The 25,086-nt window shown below is 34.6% G+C and overlaps 1 protein-coding gene across 1 annotated transcript in view; it reads right to left on the bottom strand.

The window, feature by feature from the left end:
• The window catches only part of LOC124361818 (agrin-like), a 601,698-nt gene that overhangs the window by 257,686 nt on the left and 318,926 nt on the right, over positions 1–25,086 (bottom strand). The window contains 1 exon segment of the mRNA XM_046815813.1: positions 11,321–11,530. Coding sequence (XP_046671769.1) covers positions 11,321–11,530 — 210 coding nt within the window.

The raw sequence follows: 25,086 nt of genomic DNA, 5'->3' as shown, positions 1-25,086 counted from the left end.
TAACATAAAAAGTTAACAAATTAGCTGCAAAATACACTGTAACAATGTGTTCAGGATGTTACAGTAGTAGCATTCAAAATTAAGCCGTGAAAATGGATGTGTTATTAATTTTTTTTAATTGTTCTGAGAGCTCGTTTAATTTGTCATGGTTGAACAAAATTGTCTGATTTTATTAACATGTTCGTACCTGAAGTTGTATGACTCATAGTGCTAAAGCTTATATAATATACAAAAGTCAACATCAAAAGTTTAATTTATTAAAGAAAATTACCCAAACTAGCTAGAGTATGTTTAAATTAGAACCAGCTGCGATATTTAAGGCTAAGTTACTTAAATTTATTAATGAGTAAATTATTTTTTGAATTTTAAAATGAGTACATGTAGTGAAAAGTAGTAAATCGTTTTTAAACTTATTAGTATAAGAAATTTAAATTGAATATTGAGCAACAATAATTATAATAGGCGCAAAGTTTATAGAAATGGTTATGGTTTGTACTGTATAATTAGTGCCACTTAAAGGGTTTTATAGAAATTCATAATTTTCCACTAACCATATCCCGATGCAAAATGAGTGACCGAAGTCCGAGCGATGTTGGACGTTGGGTCTGAGTCTAGCAGATAGGGCAGGTTCTAATCCTGTCAGTGACCGTTGCACTTTTTATCAACGTCTTGTATTGTATCGACTCTTCCCACTTATTCTGTTTGATAAGATCCTCGCACAGGCCAGTGGCCCATGAAGACGGACGGAATAAGACTCAAAAGGGAATTGGACTCTCCTTAAAACAATTAATTATATAAATGTTATAATTAATTATTTATTTATGTACTAACTAGATATTATATATACTGTCGTAACAAAAATTAAATAGAAATAGAAAGGAAGAAAAAAGGGAAAGAAAAATATCAAAAGAAACAAATTGTCACAGTATACTGATAAAGTAAATAAAGATATTCGGCAAGGTCTTCTCTTCTCTGAAATAAGGCGATCAACTTATTTATTTCAAGAGAAAACGACAGACACTTCCCAAATGCCAAATGAACCGTACTTGTTTATTCTCGAGCCGAAGTTTATTTCCTTCTTTTAGCAACAAAACCATTTATCATTCTTTCTTTATTGAATAATTCTTTGTTTCTTGAGCGAGTTCTAATATCCTCTCTTTATTACCGAATGTTTTCCATAACGCTGTTTTCAAACGCCCTTTGTGAAAGGATTATATTTTGTTTAGAGATTTCGCCTCTCAGCTCACAAGTGCCGGCGTGCTTTGAGCTCATTACCCACTATTTGTTACCTACGGTGTCGCATTAAACAATTTTAGAGGATAGGTTAGAATATAAATCCTTATCCTCCTTATTCTGGATCACTGACTTATGCGAGAATATTATCAAACAGAATACGGGGAAGAGTACAATGTTGAAACTTGAACAAAATACTAAATTCTCAAACAGATTCTGATAATTGCTAAACTCAGACCCAAAGTGTTACGCCTTAAGCCACAAAATTTTCCCGAAATGTAAATTTCCCCTTAAGAAGAGCGCCATGAACAAGCTTTTGAAATGGCATCACTTAGTTTTAAATGACGGAGTATTAAATCTCTAAAAGAAGTATCATTTTGCAGACTACGGCATGTTCCCCTCATGATACCGTTCGGACTATACGACAATAAGACAATTAAGTTAAAATTTGCCACTCAAATGTGAAGATATTTATTAAATTTAATTATTAGCTCCAAAGTGTAACGAGAATATCAAATCTTGGTGACCGTAATCTGCTGATATTATCTGTTCCAATTTGAACAGATTCGGAGAACGGAGTATTTTCGGTTGAATTTAGATAAGCCCTCTTTAAATAGCTGGAAATTAATCAATTCCATCTTCACCCAACGTAATGCCGGTAGAAATGTTGTATTTGATTGTCTTCAATAATCATTAAAAAGTCATGAACTTCAATTCCTATCGGTAAAAGTTCTATTTCTTAACAATAACTTAAATTAAATGTAAAAATAATATATTAAGTAGCATTCACTCATCATCTGTTTCTCAATCATACGATCTTTGAGGGGTTACATGCAATTAATGAAGAAGATGGAACTTGACTTAATTTTCGATATAAATATACAAATCTTAAGAATTAATTGGCAATTAAGACAAATTACAATTGTAATTTGATTTTTTTTTATTTGTTTATTTAATTTTGTTTATTAAATTGTCACTAATAGTAACGTGCACAGTTTATTATGCCAATGGCTACAATATTTTATATTTTAGGAAACACACTTATTCAATTATAGTGTCATTAATCAGAGTTTTATTGGCTAATTAAATACAATGCCTGTACAAGCAAAGCAAACAAGCAATTTTATAAGCGCTTAAACATTTTATTTTCCACGCCCTAATTCCGCATATTACTTAACCACAAATTACTTATATTTCTTGATAAACATAGTGGAAATTTGTGACATTTTCATTCTGGATGGGTGTGAGAGAGTAAGAGGGAAAATCCGTGTGCTCTTAATGCGTTCTGAGTGCTCTCCCCGGACAAAAGAGAAATGAAAAATGAGAAAGGTATAGGGTGATTGCGTTCAAGAGTGCATTGAAAAAACTGAAACCGATCGAAAATATTTTAAGATTGTTGTAAATATACTTTTGAATGAATAAACTTATTTACTTGTTCGTTAAGTTCTTTTAAGTGTGCATGTATGTTATTAGGTAGTTGTGATATTTCAATTACAAAATATCTTTCCAGCTTTTGATGGAAACAGGATTTTTCCGGACATCTGCTATCATTCAGTAATACAATACAATAAGTAACACTACGTTTCGAAATATGCAATCTGATGTTTTCTTCAGGTAAATTAATGAACTAATACATGTCTACCTGCGATGGTGGCAAATGTCTGGAAATGTCCTGTTTATGTCAAAATCCTCCCATCGTCGAAAACACTTCAAATACAGAATTTTCAGCTTAGATTGAAGAAAGGTAGATTTCATATGTGGCTGTCGTCTCAAAATGTCAAACTGAAGACGTATTATTAACTTAAATGTTTAATTTTCACAACATTGAAGAAATTGTAACTTTTAAGGATGCCATATTAATATACTCTAAATACTTTGAAACCTTTTAAATGAAAGGAAATTAATATTTTGAATTAGTCTACTTAATTAGTAACACAAATAGTTAGTTAACTAAAATGTTGATGTTTAGAATATTGTTTCTTAAAACGTTAGCAGGATTGTGCTGAGCTGAGATGGATACCTCTGATTAGCACCATTGTTCTTCTTTTACAAGTATTTTTAAAACTCGGAGGGGTTTACATTTAAAACTTTAAGATTGACCCTAATCCCCATTTAGAATTGGGACTGAAGTTCTTGCAATTCCCAAAAGTCATGAGTATTATTGTTATAGTAATGCTCTATGGATATTCGTTGATATATTTCTGTTTAATAGTTAATAGGGATGGGATATTTGGGGCACGTGGTATATAACTTCTCAGATTATCGTGATTTACGATTCTCCTGGACACAAACAGAGAAAAAAAAAACTATTCGGAAAGTATGTAATTAGAATGGTTGCAATAGCCAGATTTCTATGAAATGCCCCTAAAAAGGTAATAACATCCAGCCAGTGTGCACCCAAAGACCTGATATTTTAACTTTGTACCCTGATTTACATTTAATATAAAAAGATAAATTGCTAACCATTTCTGATCCTCGGTAATGGGCAAAATGAAAATATTTCAGATAATAAAGTAAAATTGAAAGCCATATTTCGTACTAAAAGCAATAAACCGGCATTATAAAGCCATTCCAGGGAGAAATGTTAGCGTGAGTGAGCGGTAAGTGAGGTTCGGAACAAGTGAAATATTGTTTATCGATAACAGAGCTGCCTAACGTGGCTCTTGAATATTGATTTATACAGGGAATTGTTTGTAATCTATTAGAAATACTATGAAGTCATAAAACGTTGAATAACATAGTAGGTTTAGAAGTTTACATTAATATGGAGAGCTGCGTACAGTATTGATTAGTTTCTACTAGTTACTAATTGTTCAGTACGTTGATTGGACTAATCATTTATAAATTAATAATTTTCCACGTGCATCAATTCGGAAGTAACTCATCTATCATAGTGTTATTTAATAGAAACATTTAAAATCAAACTGGAAAGGGACTTCATGGGAAACGTAAGGATGAGTGGTTTTCCAGTTGAATTCACTTCTGGATTTATACCTACCAGTTGTAAAGGAAGTAATGTTACTGATTTTTTGTATCACTGAACGATGGCAAATGTCCGGAAAAAGTCCCTTCATAATCCTTCCATTGTCAAAAATAAACTTCAAAAAAAGAATTCCAGTTGTACCTCCACTGTAGCAAAATCCAACGTGTCACCTGACTATAACTGAGGAATTATTTGGATGCCCACGAGTGGCCCATCATGGAGAATGTGATAATTGAGATATATTAGGGTGGAGGGGTTGATCGATAGGTCTAGTCTACTGTTGGGGTAACTGTTGGAATAGTTGGAGATCTTTTAGCATTAAACACTGTTGCTAGCTCGAAGTTTAGGGAATGCTGAACTGTTCTCGGGAAGATATGTCATCTAACGGTAACATCTGTTGCCACTTAAAACATCGTGGTTGCGCGCTATCTAACCTCAAATAAAATAAGAGGTATTTATAAAAATATATAAATGGCCACCACCAATGGCCAATCAGATGAACCGCTTGCAGAGACAGGATCGCTTAGCGGTCACCCATTCAAGCAGCAGCCACGTTCGATGTTACTTGATTCTGTTCTCATATTCTTTTTTAAGCCTCAGCTTAGCTATTCTGGGTTCGATGTACTCCGTTTTATTTATTTTTAAATTTATTTGCAAAGTATGCTGTTAAAAATTCGCGTCTATGCATCATTGACCCTCCCCAGGATTTGAACCCGTGATCTCTAAGTTAGAGAGCCGAGACTATATCCATTAGTCTACGAAGGAGGACGGTTATCGCTCGGTTAATATTCACTAGTAGATGGTTCAAGTAAGATTCCTAGTTCGTTCAGTCCACTGCCGTGATTGATAACGCTTGTGCATTCTCAATTGGTATTATTGATTGGTTCTTGCACATTAATATGATAGGCCAGAATGTTTTAACATTTGGTTTGATTTTTTTGTTGTTTTTGATCTTGTGTGTATAGATTTTAACGACAAAGCCACGTGAAGTATTCAAATATACATGAACGGTGACGTTTATACACTTATTGCTACGCTACGAATTATTGGATTGCATAACATGATGTGGGTAATAAGGTAAATTACTGTTGCATGTCATTAAACATTTCTGGGCTTAAAAGAATTTACAATTAAATAAATTAACTCAAAATTTGAACAGGTGCCTAACCTAGAAGTATTTAGAATAGGCTCGACCTAAGTCGGGCATACAGTATCAACAATAAAGTTGTCGTATCCTATCATTTGTGTTACGCCTCTATATTGTTCTATGTTTCCACTTCTCAGGAAATTAACCACTAGGATATTCTGTCGATGTATGATATTTTTATAGTTGGCACAAGATGACCGCTATATCTGCGTAACTTCTGCAAGGTCAGGGAATCCGAACACCTATCTTGTTATGTGTGGGAGATTGATGGATCTTAAGAAGAATTAATAGCAGTACTATTTCAATAGTTCCTTTTCTGTTGCTATCGTTTTCCTATGTTTTTGCCATTTATATCGCTGGTTATACAAGAAATTTTGAAAGTTTGTTCTATAAGACAGTATTTGCAATGGTTTCATCCAATAATCTTTTACTGTTGCTTAGAAAAAAATATTAATAAAAATGATACAGCTCACGATATGGTCGGTTTAAAAATTATATTCAATGTTTTACTAACTCTTATTTGAAGGCACGTTAGTGATTTAACGCCTTAGGCATCTTGTTTGTTAAGGAATTAAAGCTAGAGATCTTTCAGAGAGGCACATAGCATATGGGGGGGGGGGGTGGGGGGGGGGGGGGGTGGGGGGGGGGGGGGGTGGGGGGGGGGGGGGGTGGGGGGGGGGGGGGGTGGGGGGGGGGGGGGGTGGGGGGGTAACCTTGCACGTAACATCTGTCTATTAAAGCCTTGATACAGTTACTATTTTAAAAAATGTATTAAATTAATTTATTATTTGAAAGGATGTTTATATAAAAAATTGATTTGCAAATCCTTTGAATTTGAATAAGGAACACGATATTAAGTATATATTGTTAATTTATATTGTTGTAGGCATTAGTATAGGTATCTTGCTATAATATGTTAACATAAAGTATGGGAAAATTAAAATTCTATGATCGTAAAACTTTACACAAAACTGTTTTTAAAGTTCCGTCTATTTTATAGTATTCAATATAAAATTGTGAAGCAAATTTAATGACCGTTATAACGAAAATGTTTGTAATAGAATTACCGTAAAAACTAATTAAATTGTAACTTATTATGCCTGTTAGATTTATTACAAAACAGGTGAGAAATCCAGTTCTTATTTTGTTCAATAATTGAAGTAGTATTCATTTTTTATAACCTTTAAACGCGCATAAACGGCGTTATTCAACCATTAAAAATGTCCAAACATTAATTTGAATATTAGCTAATTTTGGTTGTAAAACATCTAAACACGGTCTTTGTAACCATTAACCATAACGTCTTTGTAACCATAACGGTCTTTGGTTATGCTAATCCACTAGACATGGTATAGTAAACAGTTTTGATTAGCCGTTTATCAATACTTTTAAATCTTACGTGTTAAGATAAGTTTGTTCTAGCTCATTATGTACATTACACGTAAGAAGATCATGTGACTTTTAATTTCCATAAGGAAATACAACATTAGTCTGTAAGTATGAAAAGAAATGTAGGAGACTTTTGATTAAAGCTGAGTGTAGAGAAGCTGACTGCATTTTGTTCGAGTTTATAAACGCGCCAAACTTTGGGAACCCATCAGTGAAACTCATCTATCAAAAGAAACACAAACTAAAGTTTCATACGTAACACATGTGCAAGTGTAAATTGTCTTTAAGGAACAGTTGGAAACACACGAGTGTTTATTGAGTTCAGGTCTCTGTTACGTTTTACATTCTCCCTCTTCCTCTTGTTCCGGTAGAAATTGAGTTCTAAAATATTTGCTACTAGAGAAAAAACAAGGAATTTGTAATTTATTCAAAAACAAATGTTGGTATTTTCAATACCTTAACTACAAATATCTATAGAGATTAGAAAAGAAAATTGAAAAAAATGTTTTTATAATCGAAATAAAGTATAATGACAATAAGAACTGTGTGATAATCTTAAAATAATCTTATTATGACAATTATATGCAGATCACTGCCATGGGGTAGGTTGATGTCTCCGTGATTTGTCTCATCACTTATTTCAAAGGTATTCCGCATCAGAGGAATTATCATTAATAGCTTCGGACAACTGTCAAAACTTGGGGGTTTCTTTAGTAAAGAATAACGTCTATTTAATGTTCCCAAATAGGAAATGGTCTTTCTCTCGGGCCGAAAAAAATGTCCTTGGTGGTACAGTGGATCTTAACCCACATCAGTTGAAGAATTAATAAAATGACCTTGAAAGATATGCATCACAAAATAACTTCAAAATTAAGATTCTTAATAAAAGGAGAGGCTGATCTCCTTAAAGCGCTGGCCTGTGAGGAGATCTTATTAAACAGAATAAGGAAAAAAGTTATTAAGTAAAAGGACGATGGTACTGATAAAAAGTGCTACGGTCAAAGACAAGATTAAAACCTGCGCTATCCATAGCTCAGATCTTCAGTCTGATGGTTTTAGACTGTTAGATCTTCGGTATTCCGAAAGTAACAAAGTACGCCAGATTTTTAAATATTTGTAAGCAATTGTTTCCAACAAAACTATGCTTTACTTTAATCCATTTTTGATTTCACTTTTGATTAAAAGCAAACACATCCAAACGTTTTTCTCCAAATAAAGGAACTTTAGAGATGTAATTTAAAATTAATGATTGACAAACAAATATTAGAACAAACCGAACATAAACAGTAATAATAGTAATTTGAATATTTTCGACCATAAATTAATACAAATGTCTCTATGAATCCTAGAAAATATCGTAATACAAATTATTCACCTTGGTAGCGACAAAAAACATTTAATTTAATAATACCATTTAACCATGTGACCTTATTAGGAGTACAGTCGTAACATTGGCGTAATAACGTGCAATAAATATTTGCATGGTTTTGAAATTTAAATACATTTTGAGTTTATGGGTACTCTGTGGGTCTTAATAAATTGCTTAAGGATTTACACGCCTTTCTACATGGACCAGAAAGAATGCTTCAAACTCAAAATAGGACACGCTTCAACAATAATTTTTAACTTTTCATTTGTCCCTCTTCTCAACGATTCTGTAGTTGCATTTTATATAATATACTTACATACAATATACACGAACCGTTTTGAATATTTAAAATATATTTGATGTATTTTAAATTCAAAAAAGGAAAAGTAGATACTCTTTAACAAAAATAATACATGCTAAAATATTAATTCGTTTAATTTGATTCAGAAAAAATAAACGAGTAAGAAAAGTTTTAAAACATTTTTATAAAACAAACTAAAAAGAGCAAACTAATTTCACCTTCAACCAAAAATTTTCTTAATTCCGTGAAAATTTCACTGAAAAGGATTCTAGGATAAGAAATGAAAGCATACTTGTAAAATCCAAGCACAAAAAGTGTGACACAAGACACGGAGAGTTGGTGCATAATAATCACAATTCATGTAACCAAAGATTTTATTAGAATTTTCCAATTACCTAATTATTATTAACCTAATTATTTTTATAGTGTTTTAATTTTTAAATACCACCTTTTTATACTCATCAATAAATAATATAAAAATCTATAGTTATTTAAATTAAAATAATGTAGAAAAAATTATATATATTTGTAATTTTCTAACATAACAGTAAGAATTTGTTTACTATAAATTATTACATACATAAAACAATAAATTAAAAGTGTTTCGGGAAATTAAAAAGAAAAACACGAAACATCTGAAGGATGAAACACAAGGTATTACAATAAATAACACATCTGATATTTTATCTGCATCTTCTACGTCTTTGCGAAATTGGTTGAAAATAGATAACAGAAACTGAAATTATGAAACAATTGACATAAGAGTTCTTTTGTACATTAAATGATGTGACAAAATATAACCACTTACATTGCCAATTGTCTGACGGTTATAGAGAATACTGTCACAAATATAAATGTGTATTTAAGAAAATGCAGTATAAATATTGAATATTTGTTAATAAATTTTTATATAATAATAGCCCACATTTAGTTTCAAATATAACTTTTTATAATGAATCATATATTTATAATTTGATTAGCTACCGAGTTTCCGAAAATACGGAGTTTATTCCCCTAAGAGGACTCATCGTCATAACGTTTATGAACACACGGATGGTTGATTAATTGGCGACAGACACAGAGGCATGGCTAAGGGCTTTGTCCGTCTCAATCAGTGCAGAGGTGGTTTAACCAAGCAGAGCTATTTGTGATTATTCAGAGCTTACTATATATATATATATATATATATATATATATATATATATATATATAATATGAAAGTAAAATTTTGTATAGTTAAAAATGCCTAAATATGTTCATAAATAATAAATTTTCGGTTAAGTCAAAAATCTTAAACCAATTGTGAGTAAGAGAATAATGTATAAAAACTTCAACAAAATGCAATAGATTGTATTAAGTCTTTCTGTAATAATTTGTTTAAATATTAATGTCTTATAAACAAAATCATTATTTCATTAGATACTGGTAACATTTATTCATTAGATCATACACCAGGAAAGAAGCCACTTATACTAATTTATTTTTATTAGATAAAATCTTTTGAACTATACACATATTTATAATAGACAGTAAAAAAAGTATTTTAATTTCAAAAATTAAACAACCAAATGTACAGTGGTTTTTGGGATATTGAAATCAACACAATAAACACCTTTTGTCGATTCAGAGAAAACGGTAAGACTAGATGTTTGTTGTGGTAAACGGACTGTAGGTCCACGCCATAAAACTGTCGGAAGCATTTCTTACCTACTTCTTAAGGGGTGGACAGTGGGTCCACGGTCCCGGCCTGGGACCCACTGTCCGACTCACGGGATTCTTTTAACGAGGGGTTGATAAGGGATCGTCGTACTCACACTGTAGCACTTGAATGGATGTTTCGAGATCTAAACTCTATATCTGCTCAATAGTTTTCAGTACACTACATAACACAGCTGCAGAAAGAATTAAACAAAATTATATACATAAAGTAAAGTCAGGTTAGTTACGCCATTTCCAACTTAGAATGGCTGTAACGGTTATAATGGTCTTTGCTTTATTGGATACGTTTTCGCTCCGACTAGGAGAACAACGATTAAAATATCGTAAGAATGCACAGAAAAATCAGGTAAAGAGAACAAGACATTTATATAATAGTATAAGAGCCTGTTAACTTCAGTCAATTGTTCTGTGTAAACATTGTTTCATAGTAAGCACAATCATATATAAAATTAATTTGATCACTATTTTTAAAAGTAGTCTTGAAAAGTAGGACAGTTAGTCCACGGGTGTCGGCGTGGACAAACTGTCCTACCCTGCAGAAAAGTGACGTCAGCCACCCTCGTCAAACTAGGCGTGGACCTACAGTGCTACAATCGTTTGTTGTCGAACGATTGACCATCGATGCAGAGAAAACTGAAAGGCTGGAGATTTTTGTAGCCAAACAATAGACAACCGATGGAGAGACGATGATAAGACTGCAGATCCAAACAGTTGAAAATTAATGTGTTTGATATCCACTCACGTATCAAACTCACTTATATTTACGAAAGTTTATCCATTCTCTAACAGTTTTATATTATCTTACGCTGTGTACCTATATAAGTTTGAAACTTTTTCTAGACATTTATTTTTAAAAAGCGCAATGTAATTTGTCAGATGGATTCTATTATTATAACCAATCAGGTGAAATTCAATGGTTAGAGGATTGAGAATACTAACTGTGCAAAACGTTGGTTTTAGTAATCAGTCGTTTAAATTTAACAGAAATTTACAAATTGACGTTGAATCTTTGGGATCCTGTGGGGCAGAGCCCAATTCTGGGATGCATTTCAAATTCAAAAAAAGAAACATCTAGTGCGTAAAAGCTTTCTATTAATGCCAAATCTTATTAAAAATAATAGTTTTTGGAACAAAAATCGTTGTAGCAAAATACGAAAAATGTAGATGAGTTCTACTTACCACATTCTCCAGGATGTTGAACTCGCACATTCTCCTGTTTCCTGCAAGAGTGCATCCTGAGAGCGCAGAGGTTATTGTAGGTCTGCCCGTCTGTACCGCAGACCGGGGAGTACAGTGTAGGACATTCTGCAGGACAGCGACACGTCGCTCGGCCATCCGCCCCGGTCATACAGCTGGCCCCGTGAGTGCACGACGTCTTGTCGCACAGTTCTGGAACAGACAAATCGGCTTTGAACAATGCAAACAGAAACACTACACAGTGTAGGACATTCTGCAGGACAGCGACACGTCGCTCGGCCATCCGCCCCTGTCATACAGCTGGCGCCGTGCGTGCACGACGTCTTGTCGCACAGTTCTGGAACAGACAAATCGGCTTTGAAAAATGCAAACAGAAACACTACACAGTGTAGGACATACTGCAGGACAGCGACATGTCGCTCGGCCATCCGCCCCTGTCATACAGCTGGCCCCGTGAGTGCACGACGTCTTGTCGCACAGTTCTGGAACAGACAAATCGGCTTTGAACAATGCAAACAGAAACACTACACAGTGTAGGACATCCTGCAGGACAGCGACAGTCGCTCGGCCATCCGCCCCTGTCATACAGCTGGCGCCGTGCGTGCACGACGTCTTGTCGCACAGTTCTGGAACAGACAAATCGGCTTTGAACAATGCAAACAGAAACACTACACAGTGTAGGACATCCTGCAGGACAGCGACAGTCGCTCGGCCATCCGCCCCTGTCATACAGCTGGCGCCGTGCGTGCACGACGTCTTGTCGCACAGTTCTGGAACAGAAAATTTGGCTAAGAAAAATGTAAATAGAAAGACTAAGGGAACAGAGATCAGAAAAATTCATCACATTAAATACATTTTAAAAATGTCCTTTTCACGTGTATGTCAGGACTGTAGCCGGTAGGCAAGAAACCAGCCAAAAATCCTGAAGAAATAAAAAATGCACTAAAAATATGACAAATTAGCACAATAAGGTTCAACATTTATGGCGAAATGAGCTTTAAGTAAGCGTGGTCTTTCCTCTATGCCATATTGGCTTTTGTGCACCACATAGCTTGTTCAATACTTGCTGTTCCTAAACGTTTGGAACTGTTATGTTACTGTGAGAAAATTAAGGACAGAACATGCATAATTGAATGTATTTAATTCAAATCTGTAAGAATTCTCGTAAAAGGTTTATTTTTGTAACGTCTAGTGGAATTACACAAATACACTTGTTTAGATGTCTTAGTTTGAATATTTTACAAGAATGAACCCAATTTTAGTTACAACATACATAAAACATACTTCTATTGGGAATATTCGTAAATTTGACCATATTACAAGTTACCGCCGGAAAGCAAGTGTGTTAACTATTAAGGAGATTTGTAGGAGACAAACTGTCACCATAGTCCACAAGGTTCTTGACACTGGTAGACCTGCGTACCTGAACAAAAGATTGATGTTGTGGTCGGCGGTCAGGGAACGTCATACTCGGCAGGACGCCATGCTGCAACTGCCGAGGGTTCACCTGGAGAGGGGCAAGAGGGGATTCTCGTACTTTGGACCCAAGGAATACAATGCCCTACCACCTGCTGTTAAAACCCTACCCTTAAGTAGTTTTAAAAGGAAGTTAAAAGAAATTAATTTAAGTTATTAGGTAGCCACTTATGTATACTTTATTTTATGCTGTTTCAGCTTATTATGTAATTGACCTGAGTTAATTTGAAAAGCAGTTTGTAAATACTGAAATTCGCTTGAAAATAAAGTCATTATTTATTTAATATAGTTTATCTATGGTTACAGTGAGTTTAAGTGTTTTAAACATAAAATTTATAAAAAAATAAACACAAATAAAACGGATATACGGTAATCTAAAAGAGAGACAATTGCTTGCATTTAGCTTTGGGTACCAGAACAATATTCTACATTTTGCCGTGAGATTTTCGAAACACCTATGTAAACAAGTGTATGTGAAACAATTATAAACAAATTAAAACACGTAAAATATAATAATAAAATAAATAAAAATTTTTGCGAAAGACACGAAAGATTTACTGAACACAATAATTTGTAACACTTCATATTCAGAATAAATAACTCTTTGACATCACAGAGATATAAGGGAAACGGATTTGCATGTTGACTGTAAATTTGCATATTAAAAATATGAAATAATTATTTAATGAGATCAGCGCGTACGTCATGTCTGGATAGTTTTTCAAGGGTCTCTGTGTGTGCCATAATATCTCCGAGGCAGTAAATGCATGACAGCGAGCGAAAAGTGTAGCTCACCTTAGTGATATGAAAATAGCTAATTTTCCGGAGACTTTTTCATTTAAAATTGCTTTATTTATGCATTCACCAGCTGACAGCGCCTTGCTGAATGCGAGATGAGTTCATGCAATATTAATGCCTGGTGTAAACAGATTGTAGCAACGTGTGAAACCGAGACACTGGGGCGAGAGTGTGAGGCATGGAAGCAGCTGCCGCCTCACAACACAAAATACATAACTAGGTGATACCCTTGTCCGCTTCACCAGCTGACAGCGCCTTGCTGAGTGCGAGATGAGTTCATGCAATATTAATGCCTGGTGAAAACAGATTGTAGCAACGTGTGAAACCGAGACACTGGGACGAGAGTGAGGCATGGAAGCAGCTGCCGCCTCACAACACCAAATACATAACTAGGTGATACCCTTGTCCGCTTCACCAGCTGACAGCGCCTTGCTGAGTGCGAGATGAGTTCATGCAATATTAATGCCTGGTGTAAACAGATTGTAGCAACGTGTGAAACCGAGACACTGGGGCGAGAGTGTGCGGCATGGAAACAGCTGCCGCCTCACAACACCAAATACATAACTAGGTGATACCCTTGTCCGCTTCACCAGCTGACAGCGCCTTGCTGAGTGCGAGATGAGTTCATGCAATATTAATGCCTGGTGTAAACAGATTGTAGCAACGTGTGAAACCGAGACACTGGGGCGAGAGTGTGAGGCATGGAAGCAGCTGCCGCCTCACAACACAAAATACATAACTAGGTGATACCCTTGTCCGCTTCACTATTGCTTGCTCGGTTGTGTAAAACCGAGATATTGGGGCGAGATTGTGCGGCATGAATCCACTTTCAGCCTAATGTTCTGTCAAAAAACCCGAGAACTTTGATCTATTCTAATGCAATTTAAAGTAGGCTTTGGCTCTAAAATCGTTATCGCATTCAATTATAAAATCGATAAATGATCGATTCTTTTAAGATCCTTTTAAGTTACCAGTGGATTATTATTATATTTTGAGATTCTCTGAGAGAGTGCACATCTGACTGAGTTATACGTCCTATGTGATCCTGAACTGGGTAAAGCAAAAGCCGATGTGCTCTTACATTTGGATTTCCAAACCCATGGATATCGGCAGATTATAAAACCAATAATGTCGAGATATGGGGGTAAAAGGGTTGAGCGATAGATCTTGTTTACGGCGGAGGATGGCTATAGAAGTGGGTGGGGAATTTGCAAGCTTAAATATGGGGAAATGTTACCTGCTTTGACCTAAAGATATTTGAACAGAGAACTAGCCTTCCCTTCTTCCAAGCTGATATGACTGAGATATTTTCTCTATCCTTATGGTGATATGCGATCTTGACAAGAGGTGGCTCTTAACCTTACCCTTACCCATCCTTTCACTCTGAAGGTAAGTGCAAATGTTCCTTTAGCACTAGTATAGTAAGGCATTTATTTTATCAACTGTTAGTCCCAAGTAAACAAATAAAGTTTTTAGGTTAAGTGCAATATCAGGACTAAGTTTAAGAATACCCCAGAGAGTTTTCTTGTGGCTGGTTTATACCTTCCAGTTGAACCCACACTGGGCACAGGGAAAACCGATGGATGTGTCACTTAAAACTGGGAAACTTTATGGATGTCCAGGAGCGGCACATCACTAATCGCCAATGTTGAGATTCTGAGGTGCAAGGGCAATTCGATAGGTCTAGTCTACTGCTCGAGATGACTGTTGGAGTTGGTGGGTTCGGTCCCTAAGAGTCAACAAAGGTTCTTGCCAGCCTAGACATAAGGGTGTGCCACCCCTGCCTGCTTTGACTGGAGAGGCTGGTTCAGAGCTGGCTTTCCCTTCTTCCGAGAAGGCATGACTTGAGATTAGTGCCCTAAATTCATTCCTTATGAATCTCGACAGTAGACAGCCCTTACCCCAACCTTACCCATCCAGAATATCCTGTCACTCCAGAAGCAGCGCAAAGGTCCTAATAGGACTACGTGCAATTTTCTAGGCTTCTTGTCTTAAGAGAACATAAAAGAATGTAAGAAAGGACTACATTGTCCTAACTTACCTGGGAACATCCATAAATAATAAATTTGCATTCTTTTATAAAACAATAATATTACATGTACTAACAGAAAAAAGATGCTATTTGTTTAAAAATAATTAAAAATTATATTATTAGTAAGTCTATTACAGAAAAAAATATCACTTGTAAACTATAATGATCAAGTGTTTTAAGATATTTTAAACGATCATATTTTATGTATTATATAAAATATACCTCTTTTAGTAATATCAGAAAGATGCAATTAGAATATTGAGGTGGTTTTTTCTGATATCTATGAAATAATTAGTTTGAAGGTACATAATTAACTAGATAAATAAACTAATACATTACATTATTAGTAATTAAACTTCATAACACGGAGTGTTTTGTTTTGTACACAAACAATTTCTCGAGTACAAAAATGTTATTTCATTTACTTAATGAAAAAGTTAGTTCGACCCGCCTTGTTCAAGAATTTGTAATTAACACAGTTTTATCATGTTGTGAATCTCTCTCGGCATTTCTAAATGTACAAATTATTTCACGTCTGAGATCGTTAATTAAATTTATCACTAGTATATACCTGTTTTTACTTAAATCACACTGACTAATTTGGGTGAACGAGATTTATACAGCATTCATCACAACGTTGTCACTAACGTAATACGGGTTTTTATTGTTCCGAATTCACAAAAAAAAACACACGATGTATACTTCAAAATGCTTAATTTGAAATTAATTAAGTCCAACAGAAAATCTATACAACCCTTATTTAAGTATTTTGCTACTCCAAAAAATATCTGAATTCATACTGTTACCTCCATTGTAGATAAAAAGCTATCGCAATCAAACAGATAAACGCTTTAATTAATATATTATGTTTAGGGTTTAACAGCATCAAATGCTGTGAATAAATTAATACGATTGACGGACGAGGTCTATGATTAATCAACAATAACTCATTGTTTTATTAACAATATTACGTAATAAGCAATGATGTATTTGAGAAGATTATTTATAATATTTGGTGTTAGAACATGCCATTCTAAAAAACTCTTGGGTTATAATTAGCTCGCCGATAGCAAAGTCATCTGACCTACTGTACAGTGTAACACGTCCGCACTGACAACTGTTGTATACTCTTAGCCGGACAATACGCCATCTTTGAACGCCTCGAGAAGTGCATCACAGCCCGAATCGCTTCGCTCGGTTGCTTTGGCTGACCGATATGTGTGTTTCTCGATCTATCTAAAGCATTTGACTGTGTTGATTACAAAGCATTGATTGATAAATTTGATTCTCAAAGTATTCTAGGACTGTCACTTCAATGGTTCAAATCTTTTTTGAGTAACAGGTCTCAAATCGCAAAGATTCCAATCGAGTTTTTGAAATCTGCCAAGCTTAGATATGGAGTACCGCAAGGATCCATACTGAGCTCAATTTTGTACGCCTCAAAGACATAGGCTCGTCACTACGGATCGAGAAACTTGTGTAGTACGCAAACGACACGACTCTCTGTGTTTAAAGTGAAAAATCATTAAATTTGTTGGAACAACGTATTTTGGTAGATTTGAATAGTTGCGTTCGACAAACCATATAAATAAAAAAAGTAACATTGTAAATATAAACTTTAGCAATTTTTCTCTTTGAATATTGACTGTGGTGCAGCTGTCATATTAGACGACAACCTGGTTAAGAAAGTTCACTCAACTATATTCCTAGGATATATTGATCAAGTTTTCACCAGGGACGATCATTTCAATTCAGTATGTTCAAAATTATCTTCTGCATTTAAGCCTTGAGGTAGTTTGCTATATGATACCCTACTCAGGTACCGATGACGGCGTATTATAGATTGATTTGGTCTCGTTTCTCCTACTGATGGACACTGTGGGTACCTGTGTGTACCACAGTTATTAGAGATCCAGTAAAAAAAACAGTTCGAGTAATTGCTAATTTGGGACACATGGAGTCATGCAAACCAAAGTTCAGCTGCAATTGTTTACATTATCTTCCTTTAGGTTTTACAACACTTTTCCATCTCTCTCTAAATTTGCTACCACAAGAGGACGTGATGTGTATAAATATGAAACTAGAGACAGGGGCAACTATCGTACCGGGGAAACGGAAGGTAGTTTATGAATACTTGCCGTTGCAAGAGGAGTTCATTTTAACATTTTGCCTAGTTATAAAAATGCTCCATCGTTCAAAACCAGGCTGATGTGCTTTTTAGCGCTCCATGTATTTTATAGTGCTAAAAACTTTTTGGCATTAAACAGAGAGACCGTTGAATTGGAAACAACAGGATTACTAGCTTGGAATTTAGTGGGAGTATGAATGAGTATGGATGAATGGTTGTTACTTTTAAATTTGAGTGTTATATTGTGAATGAACGGTTAAATCTTTACTTAACTAGACGGTGGTTATGCGTTACATGTTGCTTAGTGGCAATAAATAACTTGATTGATTCATTTATTAATCGGTGCAGCATATTCGGATAAAGCCATTCTATATTGATGGCCTTATATTTTTATTATGAATAAATCTTTAAAACAGTGATTTTTAATAAACGGATCAAATTATATTGTATTAGTACCAGTCATCCCTGAAGACGTTTACAACAAAAGATTGTACTATGCCGTTTATACGCATGTTCTACTTAAAATGCATGGAAAAGCTTTGTAGATAAAGGTGGAATGAAGGAGAAAGTCGTAATATTTTCAGCGAGGCAGATAAAACTGCTATGCGTCTTTCCCTCTGTCCTTTATCTGTCTTAACATTTGCCGTCCCGTGGCCCACCACCGCTGCCTAACACACTCAGGAATAAAACATACTTTCCAGAACTGCACAATGTAGAGTTCTGTTTCAGGAATGTTTGTATTTTTAAATTATTTATTTAATCGATTAGATATAAAACGCTGAAGGTTTCTAAACAAAATTAAATATTACTTGAAACAATGTAACATTACGTTTCGTGATAAATTTAGCTTTCGATTATTATTTCCTGCTGTGATTCAGCCCTTCCTACTAAATAATGGCAGCCTACAAACTTTAAACACGTCACTTGTTATATAATGGAAAGCAATGCTTTATCTTAGCATCATAGTAGGACAACGCATTACTAAAGAGGTAAGCCCAGCTGTTCAAATTGTGGGAAGGGGGAAACGACTAAGAAATTCAAGGAAAACAAGAAAAGGGAAATGGTAGCTTGTGTTCATTGCGGAATAACCTGCAGGCGACATATATATGATATTATCGTATAATATTACTCTATGTGAAGATCTAAAAAAAAGAAACTGAGTGAAATTAGCCGAATTATTACAGTTGTCACAGCTTAAAACCTGAAACGAAGGAATTTAAAAGGAGAAATTTAGCCTTTTTCCTAAAAATTTCGCTGTTTTCTACTATAGAAAAAAATTAGACTAGTCATTGCAAGTTATATCAAATATTAATTAATTTAGGTAAACAAAAATATTGATCTATAATTAAGGATACAATTATTAAATGTAATACATCAATACATGGAAAATATGACTTTTTACTTCTTTATAGAACCTAGACGATTGTTAAAGTCCTAAATCTTGTTACAAGAGAGCTGAAGACAAATGTGTTCAAAGTAGTTGTCTATTTATGACCAATACCTGAGAGTACTCCCGAGCCCTGGATGTGTCTGGAGTGCAGGATAAAGCTACGGAACTGATTGTTTCCTTCTAAGAGATGATATATCTATCTATAAATATATACAGGGTGTTTGAAAAGTATGGGTACGGCTTAATATTTTAAAAACCATAGGAGATAACATCTATAAACTTTGCACAGTGTCGTATGGCTATGTAAACTATTTTCCCTTGCTATTACCATGACATGCCAACCATGTGAAAACACAATAAATACCGATGTTTTTTAGTTTTATTTATTGTGTTATAAATTTATGACATACTTTTCTAATTAAAAAGAGTCAGTGAAAACACATTGGTTAGTAGAGTGAAACGCCGCCTACCGCATTAGAATACGACGATCCAGTCAGAAATGGCAGCGCATAATGTACTTCACAATGTGTACCTAAAACAACCCGCCATTTCTGATTGGATAAACCTTTTGAGATGCGGTTTGCGGAATTCAACTCTACTAAGTGAGCTCTTTCAAATGAGGTATCACTCGACCCATGCTTCAATTTAAGATTTCCATGTTTTCCTCTGTGGGCCGTCCCCCCATGGTTGGCATGTCATGGTAATAGCAAGGGAAAATAGTTTACATAGTCATACGACACTGTGCAAAGTTTATAGATGTTATCTCCTATGGTTTTTAAAATATTAAGCCGTACCCATACTTTTCAAACACCCTGTATATATATACAGGGTGAGTTTTTAAAAGTGATCCAATAGCTAACTTTTTAATTACACGACTTTAGCACCACACTTTAAATTTGGAACTTGCTCAATTTTAAGTTTCACTCAGGGATACACTTTCAAATTTTTTGAAGATAGCCGCCATTTTCCAATATGGCGGTCAACTTTAAAATCTCTTATGGAACACCCTGTATTTTATGTTGTTTTTAGATTCTAAACAACAAAATAATACATTTTTGCTTTTGTGAGTTTTTCAATATCTCTAATGGTTCAGGAGCTACATGGACTGGAAGTTTTCATAATTTTTGCCAATATGGCGGCCAACTTTAAAATATTTTATTGAACACCCTGTATTTTATGTTGTTTTTAGATTCTACACAACAAAATAATACATTTTTGCTTTTAAGAGTTTTTCACTATCTCTAATGGTTCAGGAGCTACGTGGACTGCTAGTTTTTATCATCAGTCCGAAAAAAATCCGAAAACTTGTAGTCCACGTAGCTCCTGAACCATTAGAAATATAGAAAAACTCTAAAATTCAAAAATGTCTTATTTTGTAGTGTAGAATATAAAAACAACATAAAATACAGGGTGTTCCATAAAATATTTTAAAGTTGGCCGCCATATTGGCAAAAATTATGAAAACTTCCAGTCCACGTAGCTCCTGAACCATTAGAGATATTGAAAAACTCACAAAAGCAAAAATGTATTATTTTGTTGTTTAGAATCTAAAAACAACATAAAATACAGGGTGTTCCATAAGAGATTTTAAAGTTGACCGCCATATTGGAAAATGGCGGCCATCTTCAAAAAATTTGAAAGGGTATCCCTGAGTGAAACTTAAAATTGAGCAAGTTCCAAATTTAAAGTGTGGTGCTAAGTCGTGTAATTAAAAAGTTAGCTATTGGATCACTTTAAAAAAGTCACCCTGTATATATATATATAATATATATATATATATATATATATATATATATATATATATATATATATATATATATATATATACAAACACACGCACGCACGCACGCACGCACGCACGCACACACACACTATATATATATATATATATATATATATATATATATATATATATATATGTATATGTATATAACATTCCTTGTCCTGGAGTATTGAATATTCTAGAAATACCTATTATCGTTACATTTTTCCCTCTTCTCACATTATTTTATTTTATGTTTGTTTAGATTTCATGTCATCATATTTTTTTTACTTATTTCTGCACTTTAATATCTGTGTACCTTAAAATCCGGATATTGTATAAATAAGAATAATCGATCACTTTAATCACATACCATAACACATTTATTTTCACTAGTTTTTAATAGATTCTGCGTAAATTATAACTTCCTTATTATATATTCTAATAATGTTATAGATGTGAATGTTTTAACGCATACTTGGATATTTTTTTTTTAAATCACAGAAAGTATAAAGCAATTGACTTAAAAATGTGACATTTGAATAACAATAGATCTACGTAGGTTTCAAAATGAATAAAGATGTTAACCCAAGTATGTCTTCAATTTGTTCTAAGTGTATCGATATGTTGAGGGTGGGAAAAAATGTTTAACAGTTAAGTAGAATACTTTCTAGTAAAAAAATTAATAAATAAAAAATAAAAATATTCAATAAAAAAAATATATATGCCTACGATATTTTTACTGCATGGAATTGCTTATAGTTATCACGTAACACGTAGTGTTTTATACTTGGCAATAATAACGGTTTTTTCATACGAAACTAAAAAATCAAATGAAAGTTTGAGGGATAAGCAATGTACACTCAAAGATTTATTTCTGAGTAAAAAATGTCATGGACTTGCACAATAACAGCATTGGGACAATTTTTCAAATGTTAAGTACGTTTCATCCTGTGATAAATGCGACAATTCTATTTCATCAACGTTTCTTTGAACGCAAGAACAATCTTCCAGAGAGCACTTAAGTTGAAATGCATAGAAGTGTCTCGCATCCTGTGAGATAAAGAGGAGAGTGGGGCAGTATTTCCTCAGGAAAATAAAAGTGAATTGCTGCTCGGCTTGAGTAGCTCTGTAGACATTGTTGCTTGCCGCGTGCATTCTTTAGCCAATGTATGTTGCTGCTCGGCTTGAGTAGCTCTGTAGACATTGTTGCTTGCCGCGTGCATTCTTTAGTCAATGCGTGTTGCTGCTCGGCTTGAGTAGCTCTGTAGACATTGTTGCTTTCCGCTTGCATCCTTTTAGTCAGTTTATTTTGCTGCACGTCTTCAGTAGCTATGTTGAAATTTTTTACTTATTACGATCATCCTTTCCGTCAATAGTGTGCCGCTCTGCTCATTGACATTTTTTTGCTTCTCTGTCATCAGCCAATATTTTTGCTGCTTCGGCTTGAGTAGCTCTGTAGACATTGTTGCTTGCCGCGTAGCCAATGTTTGTTGCTGCTGCTTGAATAGATTTGAAATTTGTACGATTGCATGTTAGCCATTTGGTTTGCTGTGCATTTGAGTAGCTCTGAAGAAACTGTTGCTTGCCGCGAGCATCCTTTTTAAGTCAGTAAGGTTTGCTGCACGGGTTTATAGCTCTGTCGACATTGTTGCTTGACACTTGCAAGTCCTCTCAGCCAATATGTTTTCCTGTTCGGCTTGAATAGCTCTGTAGACATTGTTGCATTGCCGGCATTATTTAGCCAATGTATTTTGCTGACTCGGCTTGAATAGATTAGTAGAAATGTTGCTTGCCGCGTGCATTCTTTTAGTCCAATGGTGTTGCTGCTCAGGCTTGAGTAGCTCTGTAGACATTGTTGCTTTCCGCTTGCATCCTTTTAGCCAGTTTATTTTGCTGCACGTCTTCAGGAGCTATGTTGACATTTTTACTTATTACGATCATCCTTTCCGTCAATAAGTGTTGCTGCTCTGCTTGAGTAGCTATATTGAAATTTTTATTTACTACGATCATCCTTTCAGCCAATATTTTTGCTGCTCGGCTTGAGTAGCTCTGTAGACATTGTTGCTTGCCGCGTAGCCAATGTTTGTTGCTGCTCGGCTTGAGCAGATCCGTAGAAATTTGTGCGTTGCTGATCGGCTTGAGTAGCTCTGAAGAAACTGTTGCTTGCCGCGTGCATCCTTTTTAACCAATAAGGTTTGCTGCACGGGTTTATTAGCTCTGTCGAAATTGTTGCTTGACACTTGCATCCTCTCAGCCAATATGTTTTGCTGTTCGGCTTGAATAGCTCTGTAGACATTGTTGCTTGCCGCGTGCATTCTTTAGCCAATGTATTTTGCTGATCTGCTTGAATAGATTTAAAGAAATGTTTGCTTTCCGATTGCATTCTTTTAGCCAATTTGGTTTGCTGTGCAGGTTGAGTAGCTCGTAGAAATTGTTGCTTGACGCTGGCATCCTTTAAGTCAGTATGGGTTGCTGGACGACTTTCATAGCTCTGTAGACATTGTTGCTTGCCGCAAGTATTCTTTAGTCAATATGTGTTGCTACTCGGCTTGAGCAGCTCTGTAGACATTGCTGCATGCCGCAAGCATTATTTAGTCAATGTGTCTTGCTACTCGGCTTGAGCAGCTCTGTAGACATTGTTGCTTGCCGCAAGCATTCTTTAGTCAATGTGTGTTGCTACTCGGCTTGAGCAGCTCTGTAGACATTGTTGCTTGCCGCGTGCATTCTTTAGTCAAAAAGTATTATTACAAAAATACATATGACTTTTTAGATTTAAACGTTCATGACGCTGGAAGCTAAATTATACTGTTACTTCCTCAACATTGATATGAGCAAGAAAACCTTGCCTAAAACACCAATCAGGGTGAAATATGGTGGGGAATTAGAAAGGAGGAGTCGCGGTACCGTACGGGTTCGATTCTATTGCTGTGCCGTATATAAAGGTGGGCGTTTTACTGGGGAAGAAGTACAAATCCTTCAAAAAAGGAGTTCATAAAATTAGAAATTATTTGGGTTTTGCGTTTTCTTCTATGTGGTTCTTCTCTTCGTCACCCAATTTATTGTTTATCAAGGCTTTCCAAATTTTCAATTCAATATTTACGATTTTTAATGCGAAATATACTCCGAATTTCAAATATTAAAGATATAATTACACGTTTTTATTTCAATAGCCTGAAAACCTGCAAATATTAGAATTCTTATCTACATAAACTATTTCCTTTTTGTAAATTTGTGTCTGGTGCTTGAACTTTTTTCACAATTTTAAGCACAGAATATTTATTTCTCTTTATTTTTAATATATTTATAATTAATTAATTATTTAATATGAATCTGGAATGTACATCCGTCTGAGGAGAAAAAAAAACAGTCGGCGCCAAAGAAGCTTAAATGAACGCTTTACATCGTTTCGAACTCAAAAAACACCTGTCTACAAACAATTAATTGCAATCTGCACGTCCATGAGTTAAGTCTGTCACAGCGTTAGACTTCAGACGCTGCACTAAGTGGAAGGTGAAATAGAGCGGAACTTGACTTTCGTATTAAATCCATATTACTAATAACTAACTATACTACTATAGGTAGAGAGATAGTAGATAGTACTCTAAGTAGAGATCTTATCTTAAGAACCAATATGTTTAATTGTTGAGTAGAGAATCATCTCAAGACATTTCATCATTCATCATATATTGTTGTTGGTAAAGTAAAAACACAAATGAAATAAAATGCCTCCAAACACTTGTATACAATTTTGCTGAAATTTATGAAATCCTAGAGTATTGCAACTCTACATTCGGTAAATCGTTTTTATTTTTCAGATCATGTAAATTAATATATTCATTCGGCAGTTTAACTTTTTCACGAGCCTGAATAGAATAAACTGTTTAAACATTCTTCTATATTAGGAATTACTTATGCGCTTATTACTATTATTTATGTATATAACAAGTACCTTATAAGGTTAAGAAGGCATTGTAATAAAAATTTTAAAACAATATTATTATATGAGAGCATTAAACACATTAAAAGTTAATTATTTTGATTCAATTCGATATTCCTAGCCGCCAGCAGTAGATGCCATTTTCATTCTAGGAAATGTGCCGGAAGAGATACTCTTTTTCTGGACATTTCTTGCTAACCACTAGATTCTTTTAATGAAAGT

The sequence above is a fragment of the Homalodisca vitripennis genome, chromosome 5, assembly GCF_021130785.1.
Source record: "Homalodisca vitripennis isolate AUS2020 chromosome 5, UT_GWSS_2.1, whole genome shotgun sequence".
NCBI lineage: Eukaryota > Metazoa > Arthropoda > Insecta > Hemiptera > Cicadellidae > Homalodisca > Homalodisca vitripennis.
The sequence above is the reverse complement of the archived record's forward strand: the minus strand, read 5'-3'. Positions and strand labels throughout refer to the sequence as shown.